The 23,881-nt window shown below is 44.8% G+C and overlaps 1 protein-coding gene across 4 annotated transcripts in view; it reads right to left on the bottom strand.

Moving 5' to 3' along the window:
• Positions 1-492: 492 nt before the first annotated feature.
• NR2C2 (nuclear receptor subfamily 2 group C member 2) overlaps positions 493-23,881 on the bottom strand; it is an 818,284-nt gene continuing 794,895 nt past the window's right edge. For all 4 annotated transcript variants that reach the window (XM_069643419.1, XM_069643421.1, XM_069643422.1 and 1 more), the window contains one exon: positions 493-9,916. In XM_069643419.1, the coding sequence (XP_069499520.1) occupies positions 9,742-9,916 (175 nt within the window). In that variant the 3' untranslated portion in view covers positions 493-9,741. The remainder of the gene's footprint in view (positions 9,917-23,881) is intronic.

The following is a 23,881-nucleotide window of genomic DNA, read 5'->3' as shown; positions in this document are numbered from 1 at the left end:
AAACATAGGATACAAGCATATGCACTTACTGTATTTAATGCTGATAAAACAAGACTGTGTAATGCACCTAAAATAAGAGAAGACACTCAACTATTCTTTTCTCACTGCCTGCAGGCTTCATTGGATAACGGACTCTGCAGGTAAAACACCCCAAACACCATCTGTGTGACGAAAGCAACTAAACCAGTAACACTGAATTCCAGATCATTTTCACTTTGCTGCTTAAGAAATACTGATCTGATCGATTAAGCGCCGAACTCTGCAATTGCTTGTCGAAAAATGTTCTTAGTTCCCCAATTGCGTCAAACCTAACAAGCATGTTGATGACAATAGCCCAAACATTCTCAGCTATCTCACTCCTTTTTACGGAGGCATACAGAACCATATTGTTGCGCATTGGGCATATGGCATGCATCTGTACTCTCACTGTTCTTTGTCAAGGGAATGAAATACATTTACACGAATAAAACAACCAATGAAGCATTACCCAAGTAGGTTTGGAATCCACTTTAATTGTATAAACTTCCTTTAGGTAGTAATATTAAGCCACAACATTTTAATGCCACATTTAAACAGCATTTAATAAAATGCATAGTAAGCTAATCCATGCAATACTTTATGTACAAAAAACAACAATGCAACTTCCTCTTCATGAACGAAGGCATATATTAGATACAAAATTCGTATTAAAAAACAACATGCGGAAATCTCTTTTTTTAAATGTCATCACAGATACAGAGCAGACATCAGAAAATAAACTGAGAAGGCAACAATTTCTTAACAGGTTTGGAACCTGGAATATAAATTTCAATGACAAACAGTTTTTAGCAAAGTATTATAGCAAATAGCAAGAGGGACTCAATTGTGCTCTGAGACAGGGTTTTAGAAACCACCTGCCAGCAGGGACTTCAATGGGTTAGGAAGAAAGCTACGATTAGCGGTGGGAGGGTTACACTAGCTATACTAAACGTACACATGTTGAATTTTGGGGGTGACCATCAAAGCGGTGTTATGGCAATAAAGAATTTGAAAAAACCTGCCGCACAGCGTCTGAGGGCAAAGAGGCTTTTAAGAAGGTCATCATTACGAATAAATTAAAAATGTTTATGGAAAATGCAAAATTTGTAATAAAAATGTCTGGAAACTCACTAACAATCTTCGAGAACAGAACTTAATTCAACTAGGACACGTCCCAACATTGACATAAAACATTCTGCAACATTTGACAGTTCAGGTGAGGATCTTGTGGGTGCAAATAGATGTGCTTAACACTTCCCATTGAAATGCAGTACTCGCAATTTATTTTTTCAGGGGGGTAAGCCGGTAACACAAAGAAAAAGGATATTTTCTTTAATGAGGCACTATCTCACCTTGTGGTGACAAACAGTGAAATTAATGGAGGTGCCAGTTACACAAATCTGTAAGACTCCAGTCTAAATCAGATCTCTAAAAGGGGTATTTTTAAAGTACCAAAAACAACAAAATCAACCTATCCCCATAACTACAACCAGGCTAGCGTGGAAACTTTTTGAATTTTTTGATATGGTCTACCATGAGAAACACCACGGCAAGGTAATGTTATGGTCTGAAGAGAGCTTTAGGACCAAATGGCTGTACTTGCAGATGATGTACTTTGCAGGCTTTGGGAGGGGGGGAGGGTTTTTGAGATGTGAGTTTGTGGAGAATGTCTCTTAAAAAATAATGCACTCAGCAGAAAGAAATGCAGTGTTGTGGTATTTAGCTAATACCTCCCCTTAATGCTTAATCTTAAAAGAAATCAGTTACGATCTCAGAGATTGAAATTCATGGTTCAATCCTTTTAAATGTATTAGAACGGTGTGTAGTGGCTTCTCTTGTTCTTGGGGGAAAAATCAGCCTTTTCTGAGTCCTAGTGTTAGCCAGACTGATGTACGAAGTCTAGGTCCTATGATTTGGGCCCTTTTCGTTCTTTAGCCTACAGTTTTGTTTATGACTCACATGGTTAACACCTGGCACTGTCTTCACTATACATCAACGTCACTGCTGAATCAGCACATTTAGAAAGACATTTTTCTGTATGACATGGAACTTTTATGTATGGATGGATCTGCCTATTCTATCTGCAGTCACATTTAAGAAGGCATTTTCACTGCTCCTTAATGTAGCATACTGTAGGCAACTCTGGGGGAAGAGAGGGAAGGGGGCGCAGAAAGGGAAATCGGCCTGCAGGGAAACATAGAACCGTTTACATGTAAATAATTTAAAATTGCAAGTATGAGTCGTCACTGAACTTCCCACCTATTAACCAATGTTGCAATGCTCAGGGAGGTGATTGTTGGGGGATATACGAAAGGTAGCTGCATTTGACTCTCGCCTTCGGTGGTCAAGAATATTTTAAAGGAGGAAAATGTAAACATCATTGACACAAAAAAACAAATGGCTTCATACGAGGTGAAATAGCCAATTACCCTACTCGAATGGTAATTTTATTTAGTTTAACTGCACATGTACGTCTTCAGGATACAGAGATGATATGCCTCAAGAGCTGGGTTTGACTATGTAGATTTGCTCAGAACTGAACTTTCCTATCTGACATCTGTACATTAACATCCGCTTTAGGAAATTATCTACCATTCCAGTAAGTGGGAACAGGCTTATGCACGGATAGACAGCTGTATGAATGTATGGGATTTATAAAGTGCAAACCTGGATGGGAAGCAAAAGAGCTCTGTGCAAAGGGGACATGCCCAGGGTGTTACACGTAGGGTGCAGGGATAGTTTAGGAGTATGGGATGGGTAATAGGGGTGGCGTAATGGACTGATGAGTGGGAGAAAAGATTGAGTGGAGGGATCAGCTGGAAACCCTTATACACCATTGGCATGTTAGGGGTAGGATGCTAACAGTAAAAACAAATAGTACTTGTAATACTACCTGCTTTTTATAACATATAATTTGTGAGTATAAAGATTTTTATTTTTAAGGGGTATTTTGAAAATATTGCATGAAGTGCAGAATACATTTACCTCCATCTGAAGTTGGAGATGAAAATACGTTGAGGTGCGTCAACAACAGTGATTAAACATGTTTTCAGACACGTGATTGCTTGTACGAAAAATGTGCCAAAGGGAGTCAAAACGTGTGCAGATACATATCTGATGACCACTCCGTGCAGTTTGCCTAAGTGAATCATTAAAGATATGGCACAGACAAGTTACTTACATGTAACTCCTGTTCTGCAGCATGGGTCTGGCATGGATTCACATGCTCATAAATATTCCCCATCGCCAGACTGGGAATCCTCCAAAAAACAGTTTCAATTTAGCTTGAAAACTGTATTTCTCCTCTAAACCAATTACTGTCTTTTGGTCCATACTGCCTCCATCCAATGACAGTCCAGGGTTGCATGTGAATCCATGCTGGAGAACAGGAGATACGCTGTCTTTGCTGCAATGGCTCTGGTCGAATGGGCTCTGCACCGGCCTGGAAAGGGTATGTTAGCCAGCCAACAACAGTGCATGTTGCACCCGGAGAGCCATCAAGAGATGAAAGCTTTCAACAAGGCCTTCCCATATTCATAGGTCCTAGACTGACGAACAATTGAGAAGTCTTCTGAAACACCTGTGTGTGTGCCACGTAACAATTCAAGGCACGAGCAACGTCCAGCGAATGCAAGTCTCCCTCCTCAGGCGATGACGGATTCGGGAAGAAGACAGACAACACCAAAGGCTCGTTGAGGAGGAACTCTGACCGCACCTTCAGCATAAAGGTGGTGTGTGTATGCATGAAAGGAAAAAGTACGGCTGCTTGCAAGTCAGGGCCTGGATCTCCCGACCCACCTGGCTGAGGCGATTGCCACGAGGAAAGCGGTCTTCCACAAGAGAAAGTTGAGCAGGGCTTGATGCATCAGCTCAAGGGGCGCCCCCCATGAGTTTAGTCAAGACCACATTGAGTTCCCAAACGGGGGTAGGAGCATTCACCTGTGGAAAAGTCATGCAGAGGCCTTTGAGAAACTCCTTGATGAGTCTGTGCGACCACAGGGAAGGCCTACCCGGTGTCCAGGTGTATATGATAGGGTATTTATAATGCGCTTAATACCCAGAGGTTTCTAAGCACGGACTCGCGGATCGAACCGGTGTTGCTCCGTGCCGTCTTGCTTCCAAGGCAAGCACGTTGCCACTGAACTATCCACCCGAGACGATATATGGGTAACGGGTTATGGCAGCCAGGTGCAACTTGATAGAGGAATGAACCAGTCCAGCCATGGCCAAGGAAAGCAGGCATGGTATAAGCTGTGGGGTTGTGGCACACAGAGGATTAATCTTCTGATCCCGGCACCACACGGAGAAACACTTCCACTTATGGCTGCAACATTGAAGTGGCTCTGCCCTTGGCCAGGATGTCCTTAAACTCTGCAGGTAAAGAATAAGGTCCAAATTCTAGGGCTGCAGGAGCCAGGCTCGAGGTTCAGCGATGCTGGGTTGTGGTGCAGTATCGCCCCTCCATCTCTGGAGAGAAGATTGGGAAGTAGTAGCAGTCTGATGGATGGAGCCGCCGACAGACATAGCAGGTCTGGATATCAAATTTGTAGCGGCCAGGCTGGAGCGACGAGTAGCATCTTGCAGTGACACTGTCCAAAAGTGTTGAGCACTCATGGCAGGATTGGGAACGGAGGAAAAGCGCAAGTCCCTCCCATGGGAACGAGAACACCTCAGGAACCTTTGGTGAACTTCTGACACTTGGAATTCATTGCAAAAAGGTCGATCTGGGGTTGAGCCCATTAGTGGAATAGAAGATCCACCTGGTCCTGGCAAAGCTCCCACTCATGGCAAGAACGTAGCTCCCTGATAAGCGAGTCTGCAACAGTGTTCTTGGTGCCCGCCAGGTGAAAAGGGACTAGAAACAAGTCCTGACAAATGGCCCACTGCCACACATCTTGAGCCTCCCTGGAGAGAGCTGGAGAGAGCCGGAGAGTGCGTCCCGCCCTGCTTCCGGATGTAGAACATGGTGGTGGTGTTGTCCGTGAAGATCCTCACCACGTTGCCCCTCAGCGATGTCAGGAAGGACTTGAGGGCCCAGCAGACAGCCTGAAGCTCCAGGACATTGATGTGAAGGGTCTTTTCTTCAGACAGCCAGAGGCCTCTGGCGTGCAACTGTCCAGTGTGAGCTCCCCAACCTTACAGAGAAGCATCCATGGTGACTGTCTCCTGGTAAGGAGGGAACTGGAATGGGGCCCTTGCGTGAGATGAGAGCCGCGCCCCACCACAGCATTTCCCGTCAGAACTCCTCGTTAAGGGCGATCTTGTCCGTCCAGGAGTCCGAGACTTACAGCCACCTTGCATCCATAAACTCCTGGAGTGGCCTCATCTGTATTCTGCAAAGGAGGACATGGCTGATGCAGGATGACATCATGCCCAGCAACGACTTCCGAGGGAGACGCCAGGCAAGTTTCTGTGTTGAGTCGGGCTCTCAGAAACGGAGCGTTTTGTGATGGCTCCAACAGGACTTCGGATAATTTATGGAGAATTCCAGATCCGTCAGCAGAGGCACAAACCTCGCTGTGTGCTGGCTCACCAGAGCGTGGGAGCTGGATCGGACGAGCCAATTGTCCAGGCAAGGGTAGACGTGGATGCCCTCGAGACGAAGATGCCCCACCACCGCAGGCAAGCACTTTGTAAAGACCCTTGGGGCCAATTTCAGGCCAAAAGGGAGCGCCTTGTACTGATAGTGTCGCCCCCGGATCACGAATCGCAGGAACTTGCAGTGCTTCCGGTGGATGGGGACATGGAAGTAGGCGTCCTCCAGATACGCCAGGAAGTCACCTCCCTCCAGTTGGCCGAGCACGTTCTGCAACGTGACCATCCTGAATTTCTGGGACTTCAAGTACTTGTTGAGGCGTTTCAGGTCCAAGATCCGCCTCCACCCTCCTGACTTCTTTCGGCCCAGAACGTATCTGGAGTGCACTCCATAGACCCAGACGCGCTGGGGGACAGGCTCTATTTTTTTTTTTTTAAGCACCAGCAAAAACGGCAGTTTTTGCAAAAACAACCATTAAAAAATAAAAAAAGACACACAGGGCAAGGTTCTAAAAAACAAAAATTGACGCAAGACATGTAATGCGCAAGCACATCTCATGCGACAAAAGAAGAGCAGCCCAATCCACTATGGTACTATTAAAAAGGCCATCTGAATGGGCACATCTTATATGCGCGCCCATTCAGATGGCCTATTTCACCCCCTTGTGCAAATCAGGATCAGTTTCTGCACATTTAAAAGCGCATCCCAAATTTGCAAACTTAATACGCTTTTAAATGTGCAGAAATTGTATGGAACCCTATGCGCCTGCTTCGAATAGGCACACGGTGGGTGCCACTGCATGATAGGGTCTACCTGACCCGGACATACATTTTTTTTGGGACACCAAAGTTATTAACTTGCAGTTCTGTTCCTCAAATAGGATAGAAATGCGTTTCTTGGGGTTGCATTTTATAGGGGCCCGTCGCAGAGAAATGCGCTTTGAGCCTGTAGGACATTATCGGGAGAGCATTTCAAACACAAAAGGTTGCTGGCAGCAGCCAGCACATCATTTGTGCCACAGCTGAACCCTGTGGAAAGGCGCAGGTCACCTTTGAGAATAAGGTGACCTGCTAATTTGCCAAAATTGGTTATCTAAAAATAGCATATTCTCTGCTCTTTTTTAGATGCCCCATTTTTTTGAGGCTCTGGGCCTAAATCTACATTTAAAAAAAGTGTTTAAATGGTCTCAATATGAGAGTGCTAGGAGAGAAGGGGGGGGGGTGGGTGGTGGTGATGGGGGAGATGTGGAGTGGTAGGCAAGGCAAGAAAGCAGAGGGAGGAATGAGTCAGAGGGGAAGCAGTGAGCGAGAGCAGAGGAAGCAATGGGGCGGTGGGCCCCATAGAGAGTGAGCAGTGGCCCAGAAACCAGAGAGGCAGTGGAGGTACAGAAACTAGTGGTGAGCGTGGGCTCCGGGGGAGCGGTTGGCCACAAAGAGGCAGTGACCTGCAGATTGGGAGAAAATTGGAGAGTGTAAGGTGTGAGTTGGGAGTATGATTTGGAGTGTGGCAGGGACTGGGGAATGCAAAGTGTGACTTGGCAGTGTGACAGAGCACATGGACAGAGCACATAAGTATGTGTACGACAGAGTGAGAGGTTCAGGAACGCAAGTTGTGATGGGGAATTGGTGAGACGTGTGAGGTGTGTTGGTACGAGATATGTGGGTGAGGTTTGGAGAACATAGAAAGGGGCTATTTTCAGCATTACAACTGATAGCAATCAATACTGTCAATAATATTAAATAGACATGCACATTAGACCAAAAACATAGCCAAAACAAACAGGATTGCACAAAAAGATTGAATCTAAAATACTGAATGCACGTTTAGTGTGCATTCGGCATGGTAGATTAGATCGAAGACCATAATACCGAACAGGAGAGCGGGGGTTATGGGGCGTCCCTGCATACATTAATGTCAGTGCGGGGGACAAACGGGCAAAATCCCAAAGGATCGAATTACAAAATGTGGGCAAGTGGGCACCGTAATTTTGTAATTCGACCTTTTGGGATACGTTATTTTAACGTACATCCAACACGAACACTGTTCTGCTAAGCCACAGATATCTGGACTCTTCCTTTTAAATTGATACAAAAGATGAACATGATGACACCCTTGCTCTCTTGTAGCCTTGGACACTGCCTCTTTCTTGCAACGGTCCAATCTTACACCATCAGTCGCTAAAACATTTGCTACAAAAATGCTGCAATAAATAAAGTTTTGTGCCGCAAAATGTGCCATTTCATGCCACAAAAATTTGCCATTTCATGGCGCAACATTCACACACACACTGCTAGGTGCAGTGATCCTGCTGAATATGGAGAACTTGTGAATTTGGTGCTTGCCTCTCACAAGGGTCTAGCCTGCATTTCATAGGCTCGAATCCCTGGCAGGGCTGACTCAGTTCTTCATCGGTCTAAAGCTGATAAATTGAGTATCATTAAATTGGCTAGTAACACCACCAATCACTCCAGTCCTTAGATGCGGGAGTCATCTGCGTGAAGTTCTATAGTAAAAAGGATCTCACATGATTATGATATCAGCGTTGGTTTGAAAAGGACTGTGGGCATACAGCTATACCCTGGGTGGATTTCTGCACACCCAGGGTCCTTTGCAAACTTGCCCTAACATTCTTGGGTAGATTTGCAGGGGCACCTGTAGTAATAATATGTTTGAATACGCAAAGAAAGAGAAGACTGGTTTGTGGTGATCCAAGTAGCTCAGTTATGATCATTCCAGCTTTGCAAGTGTGCTCCCTGCCCCTTAGTTTGCTGTATGCTTTCTACCCTGATCACTCAAAAAGGTTTGACATATTTTGGAGCAACTAATAGTTTATGAACTGTACTGATAAAAAGGAAATGTATAACACTTAAATATGTATAACATTTATCAGAAACTGAGTATAATCAGAATGGAAAACTGATAGTGTAGTTCCCTCGTGTGATTCACACAACACTAGCCAAAGCAACAGCAGCTAATTTCGCAAGTCAAAGATGGGTTTGCTATTAACATAATTATGCAGCTACCCTGATCTTGGCAGATTGGCAAACAGATGAATGCACAACTTCTTTTTAGAGATAAAGAAGGGAGTGAGCGGAAAAAGTGCACATTTTCCATTTATCACCAATCCTAATGCTGATGACAAATACAGTTGGAATAACTGCAGGTTTAACCCTCTGTCTCTCCCAAGGATGGAAAAAAGAGGAAACCTGTATTTAAATAAAATAAAGAAGCAAAATAAATATCCTTCACTTGAAATGCCAAAGGAATGACAAGTGCTTTACAAAGCAGAGACTTTTATCGCAAACACAGCCATTCCAAAATACTCCTGGATCAACAGAAATTGCTGATTAAGAGCCCTAAAGAATGGCCTGTATGAGAAGCTGTTCAAAGTGTGCAAATTGACTGTAGCATTTGATAACTTTCTATGCATATTTTACTAAAATCATGCTGCAAAGAAGTCCATAAATGATGAAGCAGGGCTGAGTAAGAGAGGACAAATCAGTTTTCAGAAATGAACAAAAAACACAAAACAGTGACATAGTAATTTTTTTTTAGCATACATGATTGTCTGCTTATACAAATCTAAGTTTTCACAGAAATCACTACCATTTTCGCCAAAGACGCTAAGTGCACCTTTCTGAACGGTCTGCTTCCTAAGCAGTAGGTCGATGGCATCATTTTCTACAGAGAAAGTGCTGAGAAAGTGCTAAAATCAGTCTCCACCCTCGGAATTAGATATCAATTCCTTGAAAATCTCTTATATACAGACTACTTTTTTTGTACTTATTAATACTAATCTCCATCATTATAAAAAAAACTTGACATTATTGTTAAACAATTATGTTGCCTTTGATAAGAGTTTTAAAAACGATAAAAAATACAAAGCAAGTCAACATGTGGCCACTGATGTGCAGCCGTTCTAATAGAAGGCTTGGAAATGTATTGTGGTATAGACAGGTCTCGGTTGGTTGTCTCCTTTTGCGGTTAATTTGTTTGGTTGTTTTCATTCTGGAAATAAATAGATGAGAAGGTAGTCAATGAAAAATGGGCGATGGCACCAAAATCTCACTGTAAATATGCATTGTACCAAAATCGTTACTATTCCTTAGTCGTCCTCCTTGCGTTTCATGTTTGTAGGTTCCACGTAGCACAGTTCACATTGATCCACTGAAACACCCTCTTGGCTACTATGCCATTGTGCCGGTTATTTGCCCATTGTAGTCAGCCGTCTCCATTTTCAGGATGTATGGGATTATGCTGTCAATCGGGACATTTCCAATGAGGCCAGTGAAAAAAAGTTCCTCCGTGATGCTGGAGCTCAACAGTCTAAGTGCTGGCAGGCGAACCAGGATCCGGGCTAGTCTGCAAGAGAAATGGATCAGCTGTTAATGATTCGAAACCTGGCTCATTCAAGGCACAGTTCTTCTCTGCAAAAAATGACTACTGAATGGTTATCAATTTAATTGATCTTAGTATTTACCCAAAATTCCTCTTTGGTAGTACCAAAGAAGTCTCATTGTTTTCCTATAGCTTTCCCCTTCTTAAAAGAAAAGGACCAGGAGGTATGGCTGAAATAATAGGCATACAAAATAATAGAATGACAACTTATCCCAAGTGTGAGCTGAGCTGAAAATAGGAAGCAATTGGGTGATGCCAGGCAGCAAATTGCTTTACTCTTTGGAAGCAGCCTTAACATAAATGTACCTTTCGTCATGTATGGGGGTGCTATCAACATTTATGCTGTAATAATCAGTTCTTGTTTATTCAATAATCCCAACTCGTGAAATTGTAATCTTTGTGACAGATTATATTTTAGGCATTAATCATATCATACAGCTTCTGAAAGTCATTAAAAGTTCGACCAACACGTGTTTCACACAAACATGCGCTCACAAGGTCTTGAATATAATTTTGTCCATTATACAACTATAAAGTAATTGCCTGAAAAACACAAGATAAAATACAAAACAATCAAACAAAACACAGGATAAAATAAACAATCAAACAACTTTTCATTTGATAATGTAAGGTCTGATGCATGGGCTGCATATGAAATCAGAAAAGATTTTATAAAATTAATTGGCAAAAAAGAATGAACCAGAATGTGGATGGGGAGATTACCATTATAGTAGATCGAAAACCAACATTATAAGAACAAATTACTTTCGTCTCATTAATTCATTAATGTTCTTCCTGATGGATGTTCCTACCATGGATGTATCATCTTTGATATCTATCTCTCAGCTTATTTGCTCCACAGAAACCTTTCTGCCACTGGGGGGCATTGCACAGCTTTGCCTGACGCATCTAGGCACTGGATACAATGTCAGGGCCAATATATATTGATGCGCCACAACCTGTGTACTTAGTTGCACCCTTTTTCCCTAGGACACAGACCTTAGGGACCACAGAACCACGGTGTACTAGCTAACGGCTAGCCTCCCTTAGCAGTACACAGATCTGGAGAAAGGAGGAGAGCCAAGACACCGAAAACTCTGATGAACAGACAGCTCTGCCAGACGAGCCTCCTGTCCAGACAAACTGTGCACAGAAGCCCCGGTAGTCACCTGGAAAATGTCTAGAACAGGGAATCCACGTTGTAGAGCATTATGAGATGCAGCTGATGATGCACCTTGACAAAGTTTGTTTGGTCAAAGCCCTGACAGCATGGGCACCAGCATAACCAACGAAAAGCTAGTCATCCTTACTGGTTTCTCTCGACTCGGAGACATAGAAGCTGAGGGTCCAGCCAATTGAATCGTTCCTCTGACATTGAAGGGTGCGTGGGAGGAATAAAAGAGAGGAAGCTGGATCTTTTGAGAGAGATGGAAATCAGAGATCAATTTCGGGAGGAAGGATGGCATCACTTTCAATGTCACCTTTTCTTTGGAAAAATCCAAGTAGGGAGGTATAATGAAGCTCACTGACGAGTCTAGTGGAAGTGATGGCGACCAGGAAAATCAACTTAAGAGTGAGCAATCAAACAAAAATGCAGGGGCTTAAACGGCATGCCCATAAGAAAGGTTAACACTAAATTGAAGTCCCATGCCGGAACAAACAAACTGGCAGGGTGGATACTGGTTACACTTCTACCCTTCCTGCAGCGTGTGCCCCCTGGGCTTCTTTGCAGTGCGCACCCTAGTGCTACTTTCTTCATCTAATTTCGTGCCTTGGTGGCACACAGCATTTTTCTGCATACGAGGTGCTTGGCTAATGGTTGCATTGGGGGAATACCTGTGTTGTGGCAAAGCAGGTTATTTCTCCCCTCAATTCAATGCGAGCCGGCCATTCCAAGATGGCAGCCCGCATTTTGACCACTGCAGCCCTGTGTGCCTCATCTGCTGGATTGAGCTGTGATTGGGTTGAGGCCTCTACATCACGGCCTATCGGATTGCCAGAAGGTTTGCCCAGCCCTCCCACCAAAGGCCCACTCCTGGCCCCTGCCTCCTTTGACATTTTCATCCCTCCTGTACTTCTACCTTTCTTGCATCGTGTGCCCAGCAGAAGCGCTTCTCCCCTCTACACCAGGAGCCTCGACCCCCCCCCGCCCAACTGAAATGGTCCCTTTGCATCTGTATGCTGCTGCCGCCCTGCAACAAGGGGCTGGCCCTCATGTTCATGCCACCTAAACTGCCTATACTGACTTTATGCATTGTATGCTGCAGCCTCCTTTGCAACTTAGTGCTGGCCTTCATGTCTATGCCACCTATACTGACTTCATGCATTGCTTGCTGTTCGTGCCCTTCACGATGGGGTTGGGCTTCATGTTTATGCCACCTATACTGACTTTATTCATTGCCTGCTGTTGCCGCCCTTCAAGATGGGGTTGGCCCTCATGTTTATGCCACCCATACTGACTTTATACATTGTTGCTGTTGCCGCCTTTGCAATTTAGGGCTGGCCTTCATGTTTATGCCACCTATACTGACTTTATGCACCTATCTAACTAAGCAAGCCTTCTTAATAGCGCTGCAACGCCTGAGGGCAGTTGTGCACTTTACAAATTCAAAAAAATAAAATAAATAAACATGGTCCCTGAAGGAATGGCATGACTGAAGAGACCGTGAAAAAAGTTGGCTGCTCTGGGGTGTTCTTGAAAACCGAAATGGCAGCAAAATACCCCTTCACAGTGCCCATCTGCAGGCCCGTACAGCCAAGGAAAGCAGAAAATATAGAACTGAGCATGTGGAACTGGTAAAAGGATCCAGATCGCTCCCCAGGCACCAAGCCGAAAATGTATGTCCCCTACAGGTATAAATGGATTTGGTGGTGGACTTCCTAGCAGAGAGGAGCTTGTTCAGGACATCTTCCGACACATCTGTTATGCGTATGCGAAAAAGAGCTAAGAAAAAGATGGCGCTGGTGCGCAGCCATATTGGACATTCATTCCAATGTACACAATGGAGGTCTATAATCCTTTTAATTTAGTTAGCAGATCAGAGTTCTACCCCGGTTGTAATGTTTATATTTGGAAACTGAGATTCACAGATGATAGTCAGTGCATTGTGTGACCAAGGACGTGCCGATAAGGGAGTTGAAGCTATGCAGGTGCAGTGATGAGAAGTGCTGGGAATGAGCGCGGAAAAGGCGCTCTGGGGTTTTCCATTATTAACTGGATTTTTACACTCTGTGCCCCCATTCAGGTTGTCTGTCCTTCGGCCGTGGATGGTTAGCAACCGAAGTGAGGTGGGGACCTATCTCCCCATAAGAGAGAGAGGACATCCAGGTAGTAGACTCAGATTGGAAACCCAGAGTGAAGATGTCTCGCTGAGAGGGAGGATGCTACCTCTAGGACAACGTTAGTGCGTGTTCTCTCTGCCTTGGGACTGGGTAGTGTCGTGGTGGCCGAGTTGAAGCTCTATTCCTCATTGATACGAATGGTGACATGCTTTTTCTATTCTTATTAAGAAATATATATATATATTTTAACTGTATACATTTATAGTGTAGATGTGCATGTTTTGCTAGTATATATAGAATAAAGAGCCTGTAAAGAGACAATTATATTCTAATTATTGGTTGTTTGTGTGAGTTATTGCCTCTCTGAGTCTGAGAACTTATGGTTGGTTTGGTAAGGTAAATGGTTTCTACGGTAATCCAGACGCCAGAAAGGCAAAACATTTTGGCGCTGTGAGCAGGGTCTTCATGCTGTTTTTCAGGCCAAAGAACCATGTGCAAAACATTGGAGCTTGGATTTAGACAGGCAATTCTTGGTGTATAGTTTGAGGAAAGAGTGCGTGTTTGGAGGTATTGGTTATAGGGACGTGAACAATTTATTAATATCACAAGTTCCTTATTTAGGAAAAAAGGAAGCTCCGCGGGAAGGGACTGTCCGGTGGTTGCGATTACAGGGTGGACTAAAAGTCCATATGATAAATTGGCACAGGCCTGGTCGTGTGGCGTGGGTCTGAGTAAGACCTGGGATACATGTTTAGGAGAAGCTAGCCCAGCCGAAATGGCAATGTGCCTGCAACAAATTCCGGTAGAGTGAGGAAAGAAATGCACCGCCCTAGGTAAAAGGTGGTGGATTTTGTTGCATGCGTTTAGGAGAATGCATCAGCGGAATAAAGAATGTTGCAATTGGAGAAGGAACTGGTTGCCGAAAAACAGATTGCTTTAATACAGCAGCTCCAAATTAAGTAGTGTAATGAAAAAGCTGACAAATAAGAGTTGCTAAATATAAATATCGTAAGAGAAGGGGAGAGTGAATACCCGGAAAGTGGCAACAATAATTGCCTCTGCAGGGGTTGATTGGGACCGCAATCAATGGGATGGTGATGTTTTTGATGGTACTAGTTCAGAGAGCGGGTCGTAGAGAGAGACACCATTGAAACTTGAGGCCGATAGGAAGAGAGTGACTTGAGAGCAGGACCCCATCTTGCGTCGGAGAGCAGGACCCCATCGGAATAATCCTGGAGGTGGCATGGTAGATATGACCATGCTGGAGGACTAAACACAACAAGAAACTGGGGAAATAAGTAATCGATTGAAGCAGAGAAACTGTGAGCAATTGCTGACGTGGTTGGCCAGATTATTTGATGGAGGGGCTGCGAGTCTAATAGTAGACAGGACAGATGCCTCCAGGTTTCTACCCTTGCCCTATGAGACTGATTCAGGAAGCATTGCGTGAAGCACCCCATGCTGATGTTCAAGGGGGGGGGGACCCTCAAGAGAGGGACGCAGCGAAAAACAGACTCCTGGAAGGAGGTTTGACAGTCGAAACTCCCGTGTATTCAGGAAAGATATGTTTTTGGCACTCTTAAAAGATGGAGTACCAAGGGAGGACATTGATGGAATTGAGACACATGAAATGTATCGATTATATAAAAATAAGAGGGTTATATTGTAAGGAGCAGTATAAACAAGTGAAGAGACAGGAAGTTGAGATATCCAATGCAGGTAAGGGTCCCTCTGCACCACCTGCGGAAGAGGCAGATGAAGAGGAATCTATGGGGTCACCCTTACCATATCAGTCAACATATGCAGATTTGGGTAAGGTAGTGAGTGCAATGTTGAAGACAATGTCAAAATATGAATAGGATTGTGGTCATACTCCGGTAGCTGCTGCCCGGCTTAAGGTTGATAGATGGCCTCATGTGAATGTGAAATTATTTTGGCAATCAGGAACTACACAAGAGGTTTGCGCCTTAATTGATACCTGGCAGAGGCCTCATTGATTCATGGGAAACCCTGCAAAGTTTAATGGCAGACATTTTACCATTATGGTATTGGGGGTGTAAAGAGACATCAGCAGTACAAACTAAAGTTGAAATGAAAATTGGTAATTTGAAAAGAAAGAAGTATCAAGTATTAATTAAGAAATGATGTGGGTACCCAGGGCAGAACTGAAAGGGCGTCCCATGATGATGATGTTGTTGGGGTGGAAGATGTGGCGCAGAGCGTGCAAGATGTTGGAGAATTCGACTCCATGCTCGCCGCAGATACCATTGGTTACATTAACGGCGACGGATGCACAGCTAAGGAGGATAATCAGGAACCACTGGGAGCCGGTAGGGCTAGCAACCTTGGGAGATATTTGGCAAGAGGGCTCCATTGTTGCCTTTGAGGAGTTGCGGTATGTGTCCGGGCTGCACCGGGGTCAATATATTACATACTACAGACTGGTGCAAAGGGTTAGGGGAATGTGGCCAGAAACCGTGCTAGAGGGAGAGCCAGATGCCATAGTAGATATGATCTACGACATAGCGGAAGGGGGGCACGAAATATCTAGATTATACGAGATGTTGTTGCTCAAAGTGGGGAAAGAGATTACCCAACTGAGATTGTATTGGGAAACGGAAGTGGGGACCCCGATGGAGGACAGGATGTGGGAACGGGTGCAAAGGTATCATAAGGAGGTGTCCAGAAATGCTAGTTTGTAACAGATACAACTGTATATCACGCATAGGGCATATATGACACCTCAGAGGATATCGAGGTTTGCGAATGTAGGACGGCAGGCATGCCCCAAGTGTGACGAGGAGAATGCGGGCATGGTACATATGTTCTGGTTGTGCCCGGTCACTGCGCGCTTTTGGAGGGAGGTGGAACATAAACTGGCCGAGAAGGAGGTCAAGGTCGCAGTGGACACGGTGTGGGCTTGTTTGTTAGGGGGGTTCCCAAGATCTAAAAAACTAAAACATGTGAGCAAACTGAAGGACTTGGCATATGTGTTGGCAAAAAGAAGAATAGCCATGGGATGGAAGACATGTCATAGACCGAGGGTGGGGATGTGGTGGAAAGACTTGCAGAAATGGGCGGAGGCAGAAACCATGGTATGGCAAGAAGCAAGTAGTGCTGGGGGATTGGAGGTAACAGAGTCCCTGCTGGCCTGGAAATCGCTAATAGCAGAACTGTTTGGGTCAATTCCGGATCCAGATGAACCCACAGAGGGGGAGAAACTGCCACAGGACGCAGATACGGAATGTGAAGATGGTCAGGCTCGGACGGGGGGGGGGGGGAGCGGCAGGGAGGGGCAGGGGGAGCAGTGAATTGAAGTAAAATGTATAATGGACCTGATGATATACGCACTGCCTGTTTGGTTTGTATTGTTTTGTTGGATTTAATTAAAAAATATGTAAAAAAGTATCAAGTATTAATTGTTCCCATACCTGAAAATATTATTGGCTTTGATATTCTGGAATGACTAATCCTCGGATTAGAGGGCAAGACCTATCAATTTGGGGTGAGTGCATTAACATGTGCTCCCGTACTTGTGAGTAAATTGAAAATGCCCCCTGTTTGGGTTCCCTTAACCACAAAACAAATTTCTGTGAAACAGTATTGCATCTCTGGGAGGCAGAAGGAGATTTCAGATATCAAAGGATACGTTGAAGCAGGTATATTAGGACCTGTGACTACAGCTTGGAATAATCTGATCTGGCCGGTTAAAAAGCTGGAGGGAAGCTACAAGATAACTGTGGACTATCAGTTCCAGATGCGGTAACTTTGATCAAAAATGTGCAAAACTTTGAGGGCACTTGGTATGCAGTAATTGATCTAGCAAATGCCTTCTTTACCATACCGACTGTGGAAGATTGTCAAGAGCAGTTTGCATTTTCATGGTACGGAAGGCAGTACACATTCCAACGGGAGGCAGTACACGTTCCTACGAATACCTATGGGATGTATGCGTAGTCCTACCATTTGTCACCAGCTGGTGGCAGAACACTTAGACAAGATTATGTGTAAACCTGATGTGCAAATTTCACATTACGTTGATGATATTCTGATACAAGGAAAAGATGAGCAAAGCGTGTGGACGCACCTAGAACTCATTATTGAAGGACTGACGAAAGAGGGTTGGGAAATCAATGAAGCAAAAACCCAAGGTCCTGCGGAGACCGTGATTTTGCTGGGAATTTCAATGGCATAATGGCCACTGGGAGATGGTGCCAAAGGCCAAACGAAAGATTCTTGAGTTCTCTACACCCACGAATAAGAAACAAGTCCAACAGTGTATAGGTTTGTTTGGGTTCTGGCGGCAGCATTTGGTACATCTGGGGCAGATTCTGGCGCCTCTCTACAAAGTGACTCAAAAAAAGTGTATTTTCGTGTGGGGAGAGGAACAAGAGACAGCGTTTCAATTAACAAAGGATACTATTCAAAGAGTACTGGATTTATGGCCACTGACGCCAGAGGAAGTAGAGTTAAATGTGTCAGTGAATGAAAACTTTGCAAATTGGAGTTTGTGGCAAAAACAGGACCGGAAACGCGTTCCTTTGGGATTTTGGAGTCTTAAGTTACCCGATATGGGTGTCTGATTAACTGCTTTTGAAAGACAGTTACGGGCATGTTATTGGGCTCTTGTCGATACGGAACAGATGCCAATAGATCATGATGTGTTGAGCCGACCAAAAATTCCAATCATGCAATGGTAATAAGCTCTCCCAAGACACGCCGAACTGGTCATGACCAGGAAGCTAGTATTATTAAATGGAAATGGTACATACAGGATTGTGCCAAACCAGGAAAACGGGGGGGGGGGACCGGTGGCAAAATTGCACGAGCAGGTGGCAGGTGTCCCGTTAGATGAAATTGAACACTCAAAGGAAGACGCGATGAAGGAGTCCCCTGTGCAATGCGGAGTGCCATATGGAGACACGAGTGAACAAACTAAACATCCTTGGTTCACTGATGGTGCAGCTAAATATGTAGGAGGTGAGCGGCATTGGGAAGCAGTTGCATATAATCCTAAAATAAAAAAAGTATTGACTACATCAGGGAAAGGTAAGAGTAGTCAATTTGCTGAGTTGTATGCAGTATATCAGGAACTGAAGCAGGAGATACCCGGTTGTTGTTACCTATATACCGACTCCTGGTCAGTAGCAAATGCACTGGGTGTTTGGTTGCCGACATGGCAAAAAAACAGATGGAAGATTCATGCTAAGGAGGTCTGGGGGTAAAGAGTTGTGGCAGAACATTGCCGAGAAGCTAATGCTTAGTACAGTAACTGTTGTGTACCATGTTGATGCACACTGCGCAACCGACTCATTACAACGTTGGTTCAATTCTCTCACAGATGACCATGCCACGATTGCAGTCATGGACACGAGGAATGAGGAAGATGATTTGGAAGGGCTCTCTAAGTGGTCACACCAGAAAAGTGGGCATCTCGGAGAAAAGGCTGCTATCAGGTGGGCGCAAGATCGTAAAATTAGCCTGCCCTTATGCATGGTGAAAACTGTGATTTTGCAATGTCCCGCATGCCAACACCACAAACAACGGTCTATGCCGCATACGATTCAAGGTACCCTTAAGAGAGGAAAATTACCTGGACAAATTTGGCAAATCGATTATATTGGTCCTATGCCTCCTATTAGCAGAGCATGTCAATATGCATGTCCTATTGTGGACACATATTCTGGATATTTAATGGCGATGCCATGTAAGAGAGCTACCCAATTGAATATGATCAAATTGTTAGACTAGGTGGCATTGTATTATGGATTACCATTACAGATTCAAAGTGATAATGGCTCACATTTTAAGGGAAAACAAATTCAGGATTATTGCCAAGAGAAGGGGATTGAATGGATTGTTCACATCCCCTACCATCCTGAGGCTTCAGGTTTAATTGAGAGAATGGTCTGTTAAAAGAACAATTGCGAAAGACTGGGAAAGCCAGCTTGAAAAGGTGTCGTGAACGGGTTTTGGATGCTGTGTTGGTTTTGAATAATCACCCTGTTGCAAATGGAGAAACTCCATTAATGCGTATGTTAACACTAACTTCGCAAATGAAACCAAATAGGATGGCAGAAACCTTGATGTATTGACAAATGACACCTAGAGCACACGCTCCTTATCGGGCCACCCCATAGTCTGCAGGGGTGGATTTGCATGCCTGGGAAGAAACGAGACTAGAACCAAGAGGGATTGGTATAATTGACACAGGAATTGGAGTGCACATTCCAACAGAGCATATGGGAGTCCTTGCTCCTATATCGGGATTAGCCCTAAGAGAAATCCGAATTTTGCGAGGAATTGTGGATGCTGATTATCAGGGAGAAATAAAAGTGATTTTGATCAACAGCGGAGACAGTATACTACCTATCCATAAAGGTGATAGAGTGGTGCAGCTAACTATTGTACCTGTGAAAATATCCATGGTGAAAAAGGAGGAGCCTCCTACTGTAATAACAACATGTGGGGATAAGGGCTTTGGCTCCTTCGATACTATGGTCCCAGGAGCAAAAGTCTGGGTCGAGAAACCTAGTGGGCCCCCAGTTCCAGTAGATTTAATTGCAACAGGGGAGGACCAAGTTGTTTTAGTGATGAAACCGGGTAAAAGGATATGAAGTCTCAGATGACAAATATTATTTACGTGAGTGATGTATTACGCTGATATTTTGTTCTTTTTCTGATATTTTGTTTTTAGACCCTGATCGTGCTGCTTGCATGTGCGGAGATGTGTGGAGTATTTTCGGGAGGGTCCGGGGACATGCGAGAAACGGTGGCAAGGGCTTCCTTGATGCATCTGAATTCCACCATCTGGGCTATGAACAGTGATGTGATTGTCGCCATGCCATCTGTTGCCAGTTTCCATGCAGGGCATCGTGGTTCCTGGAGGAAACGTTGTGAGCACTATGCTTTGCAATCTGCCGCTGATTCCATGGGCCTCATTACGAGTTCGGTGGTAAGGGGTTTACAGCAACGGTAAGGGTGCCGTTGCCGTTAACCCCTTACCGCCACATTACGAGGTTCCTTAGCGGGAGCCGCTAAGGGATCAGGGAACTAATAATTATTAGCTCCATCCCATTCCCATTGAGCCCTATGGGGGCTCGAATGGGGAATGGTTCTCAGAATGGGGACTTACCGGGTCCTCCAAGGTTGGAATGAAATGACCCGGTAAGTCCCTATTCCGAGAAACCGGACCCAGAATGTGGTAAGTGGGTAGCCATGGTGCTAGTAGCACCATGGCTACCTCCTACCTCCTAATGAGTCCCCCCATGTCTTTTGTTCGGCATGGATATACTTCAATTGTGAATAACCTGAGGATATGTGGATTTTCCTGGCCCTTCATGTTTTAAATATCTCACATTTTGACTGACAGATGCCGACGATGCAACTAACTTGATTTCAACGTGCCTTGTGGCAGTGCCCACACTGGTCCCTGTGTTGCAACACTTTTTTGGAGTACTGTAAAATGATTACCTTGTTGAGGATTCCAATGTCCAAAGTCATTTGTCTGTTTATGAATATTGCTAATTTTGTGCAGACACTGATCGCAAGTGGAGGAATATGACTCGAGTTGTTACATATAATATTGCTCCTGCTGCTGTATGCTATATGATGACTTGTGATTCTCAGCACATTGGAAAATGTAAACAATTGGAACTGACGAACGCGCAGAAGAGTACCGAATTTGAAAAACGTTTGTGCATTTGTTCGGCATCTGTATGCCTTGATATATCTAATCGCATGTTTTGCAATTTCACTGTTTTGGCAGCAAGCCATATTTCACATGTTAAGCTCCCTGTTGGATGGTTATTTTCCTGTAGTAACAATACCTATTCTTATATTCCCGCTAATATTTCAGGTGGTCCTTGTGCCTTAACCCGCCTTAGATTAATGATGTTTCCTTTACAGTCCGCTATTCGCCGCTCCACGTGGGCCGTTCATCCGAAATTCCGAAATCTCTGGCAGTCCGGACTGGTTATCATGTCTCTCTGATATTGACCACTGGATGACTGGCAACCACCTCATCCTCAAACCTGGGAAACCGAAATCGTAGTCTGCGGGAAAACAGCACTCCTCCCTCAACCAATCGCGTGGGCCAAACCACTAGGACAAACACTGGCACCCTCTAACGTGGTAAAAACCGTCCATGCAGGTTGGACTCAGGCTTATCCCTCACCCAACACACCACTAGCGTATCCAAAACCTGCTTCTACCACCTACGGATTCTCATGCAGATTTTCCCCTACCTCACCTATCCCCACAGTTTCTCGGCCATCAATTCCATCATCCTGTCCCGCCTAGACTACGCAAACTGCCTCTACCTAGGAGCCCCGGCATCTCAACTAAGGAAACTCCAAAGAATCCAAAATGCAGCAGAAAGCTTGCTCATTAACCTGCCCGCTTGAGAACACATCAGCCCTACCCTTAGAGTCCTCCACTGGCTCCCGATTGCTCGACGCACCACCTTTAAAGCCATGTGTATCACCCACCGTGCAGTCCACAACACCGGCCCGGAATTCCTCAGAGACAAAATTGTCCCCTACCAACCCTCCAGGAACCTCAGATCTCGCACAGAATTTCACTTAGTGATCCCACCACACAACTCCACAAGGCTTGGCGGTTACTCATTCTCCGTCCAAGCACCAATCATCTGGAATTCGCTACTGCTACACATTTGCAACACTGAAAACCACCTGAAATTCAGGAAGGCCCTTAAAACTTGGCTTTTCCCAATACTCATCTGATCCATGGCTCCCTGAGACTACATCACTGAAAAAACTCCCCTGCATCAATCACAACACAGGGGCCGACAACTCTCGCAGCAGTTTCACCTGACATACCACCACCACACGCACAACAACAGTCCCACCCGACAAGTACTACAGGTAAGACAGCAGCCTTCGCTGTGGCACATCCGCACATTCTCACTGCCCCCCCCACCCACCAGTTCTGTACACAAGAGAGACCACGAACAATGAGATAAATAGCCGAGGGTAGCAAACACCCATCACTAAGGCACACTGCAACATACCCACCCATGCCAGGCACATCCTGGGACCCTTTTAACTAGAGAGACTATGAATGATGAGACCACACCGTCCGCTCGGAACAGAGATCGCACCAGCCATACAACTCCGAAGACCACAGTACTTATAATCCCAGAAGACCGCCAGTACGTACCTACACCACATCTGAGGACACAGGCCGCAGGCACGACCATCCATCCAGGCACCACAGAATGCAGCTACGGCTATGCTTTCCGGTCTAGCAGCACACATAACCGTACACACTGAAACACCAGACGCACCTCAACACCTAGCACACAGCGACTACCAACAAAAAGAAATTCGGTATAGCCGGCCACACATCGAATCTCTCAACAATAGCTCTCTATCACAACTTCCAACAGCGCTCTCCCATGTGCCTGGACCATCGGGCTGCTTAGTGGAGCCTAGCCAGCCAACCAAGTCCTAGACAGGCAGAAATGCACACACGCATCTCCTAAAACTAAACTTCTAGAACTTTCCTCGACACATTGACTACGGTCACTGAGGGCGTTCCAACCAGGAAAAAGCACATTGAGGCCATACAAATAGGGAAAGAGTGCTATATGAATAACCAAATACAATACAATATTGGTTTATCCTCTGATTATTATTCTAATGTTCGATTGATGTCTGAAGCGGAGGTATTGGCATTGGCTTTTTCTTTTGTGGGAGTATTTGGGTTCTCTGCTGGGGGCTATAAATCTCTGATTAAAGAAGCTTGCTTTGTAGTGAAAGGACTTAATGAAACCTCTCAGGCTTTAACCAAACTTTTGTTGGATAATAGAAATTTTAGAAGTTTGATTTTGCAAAATAGGGCTGCTATTGACTATTTGTTTTTGAAACATAATCTAGGTTGTAATAATGTAGAAGGAATGTGTTTTAATTTGGAAGATTGCTCCCGGTCCATAGAAAAGCATATTGGTAGTTTGCGGTAGTTAATTTCTCAAGTTACTCAAGACCCTGGCGGGAGCTGGTGAGATCAGTTGTTTTCCTGGATTCCTAGTTCGTTGCAATATATCTTAGTGTGAATGTTCGTTATTTTGACGATTTTTGTTGTTGCTTCTTGTTGTGTTTCTTGTATTCCAAATTTATTCAGCATGTTTTTCCGATGGCAGAGACTGAATGGATATCCATTGGGTTATGGTGAATGAATGTCCAAAGGGTGAAGTGTTTTGCGTATACGAAAAAGAGCTAAGAAAAACATGGCGCCGGTGCGCAGCCATATTAGATATTCATTCCCATGTACACAATGGAGCTCTATTCTCCTTTTAATTTAGTTAGCAGATCCAAGTTCTACCACGGTTGTAATTTTTAGATTTGGAAGCTGAGATTCACACTATAGAGGATAGTCGGTGCATTGTGTGACCAAGGACGTGCCGAGAATGGAGTTAAAGCAATGTAGGTGCAGTGATAAGGGGTGCTGGGAACAAACGCAGATAGAGACCCCCCGGTTGACACCTTTCCTCTCTGACCAACCATTCCAGGTTCAACTGGGCCCTTTTCTCTCCTACATCACACTCTCCACCTGCGGCATCCCTCAGGACTCTAGCCTCTTGCCGTGGCTCTTCAACATCTACCATGCCCATCTGATCTCGCCATC

Source organism: Ambystoma mexicanum, chromosome 2p, assembly GCF_040938575.1.
Source record: "Ambystoma mexicanum isolate Mex_15411 chromosome 2p, UKY_AmexF1_1, whole genome shotgun sequence".
Taxonomy (NCBI): domain Eukaryota; kingdom Metazoa; phylum Chordata; class Amphibia; order Caudata; family Ambystomatidae; genus Ambystoma; species Ambystoma mexicanum.
This window is presented reverse-complemented; position numbering and strand designations above follow the sequence as displayed.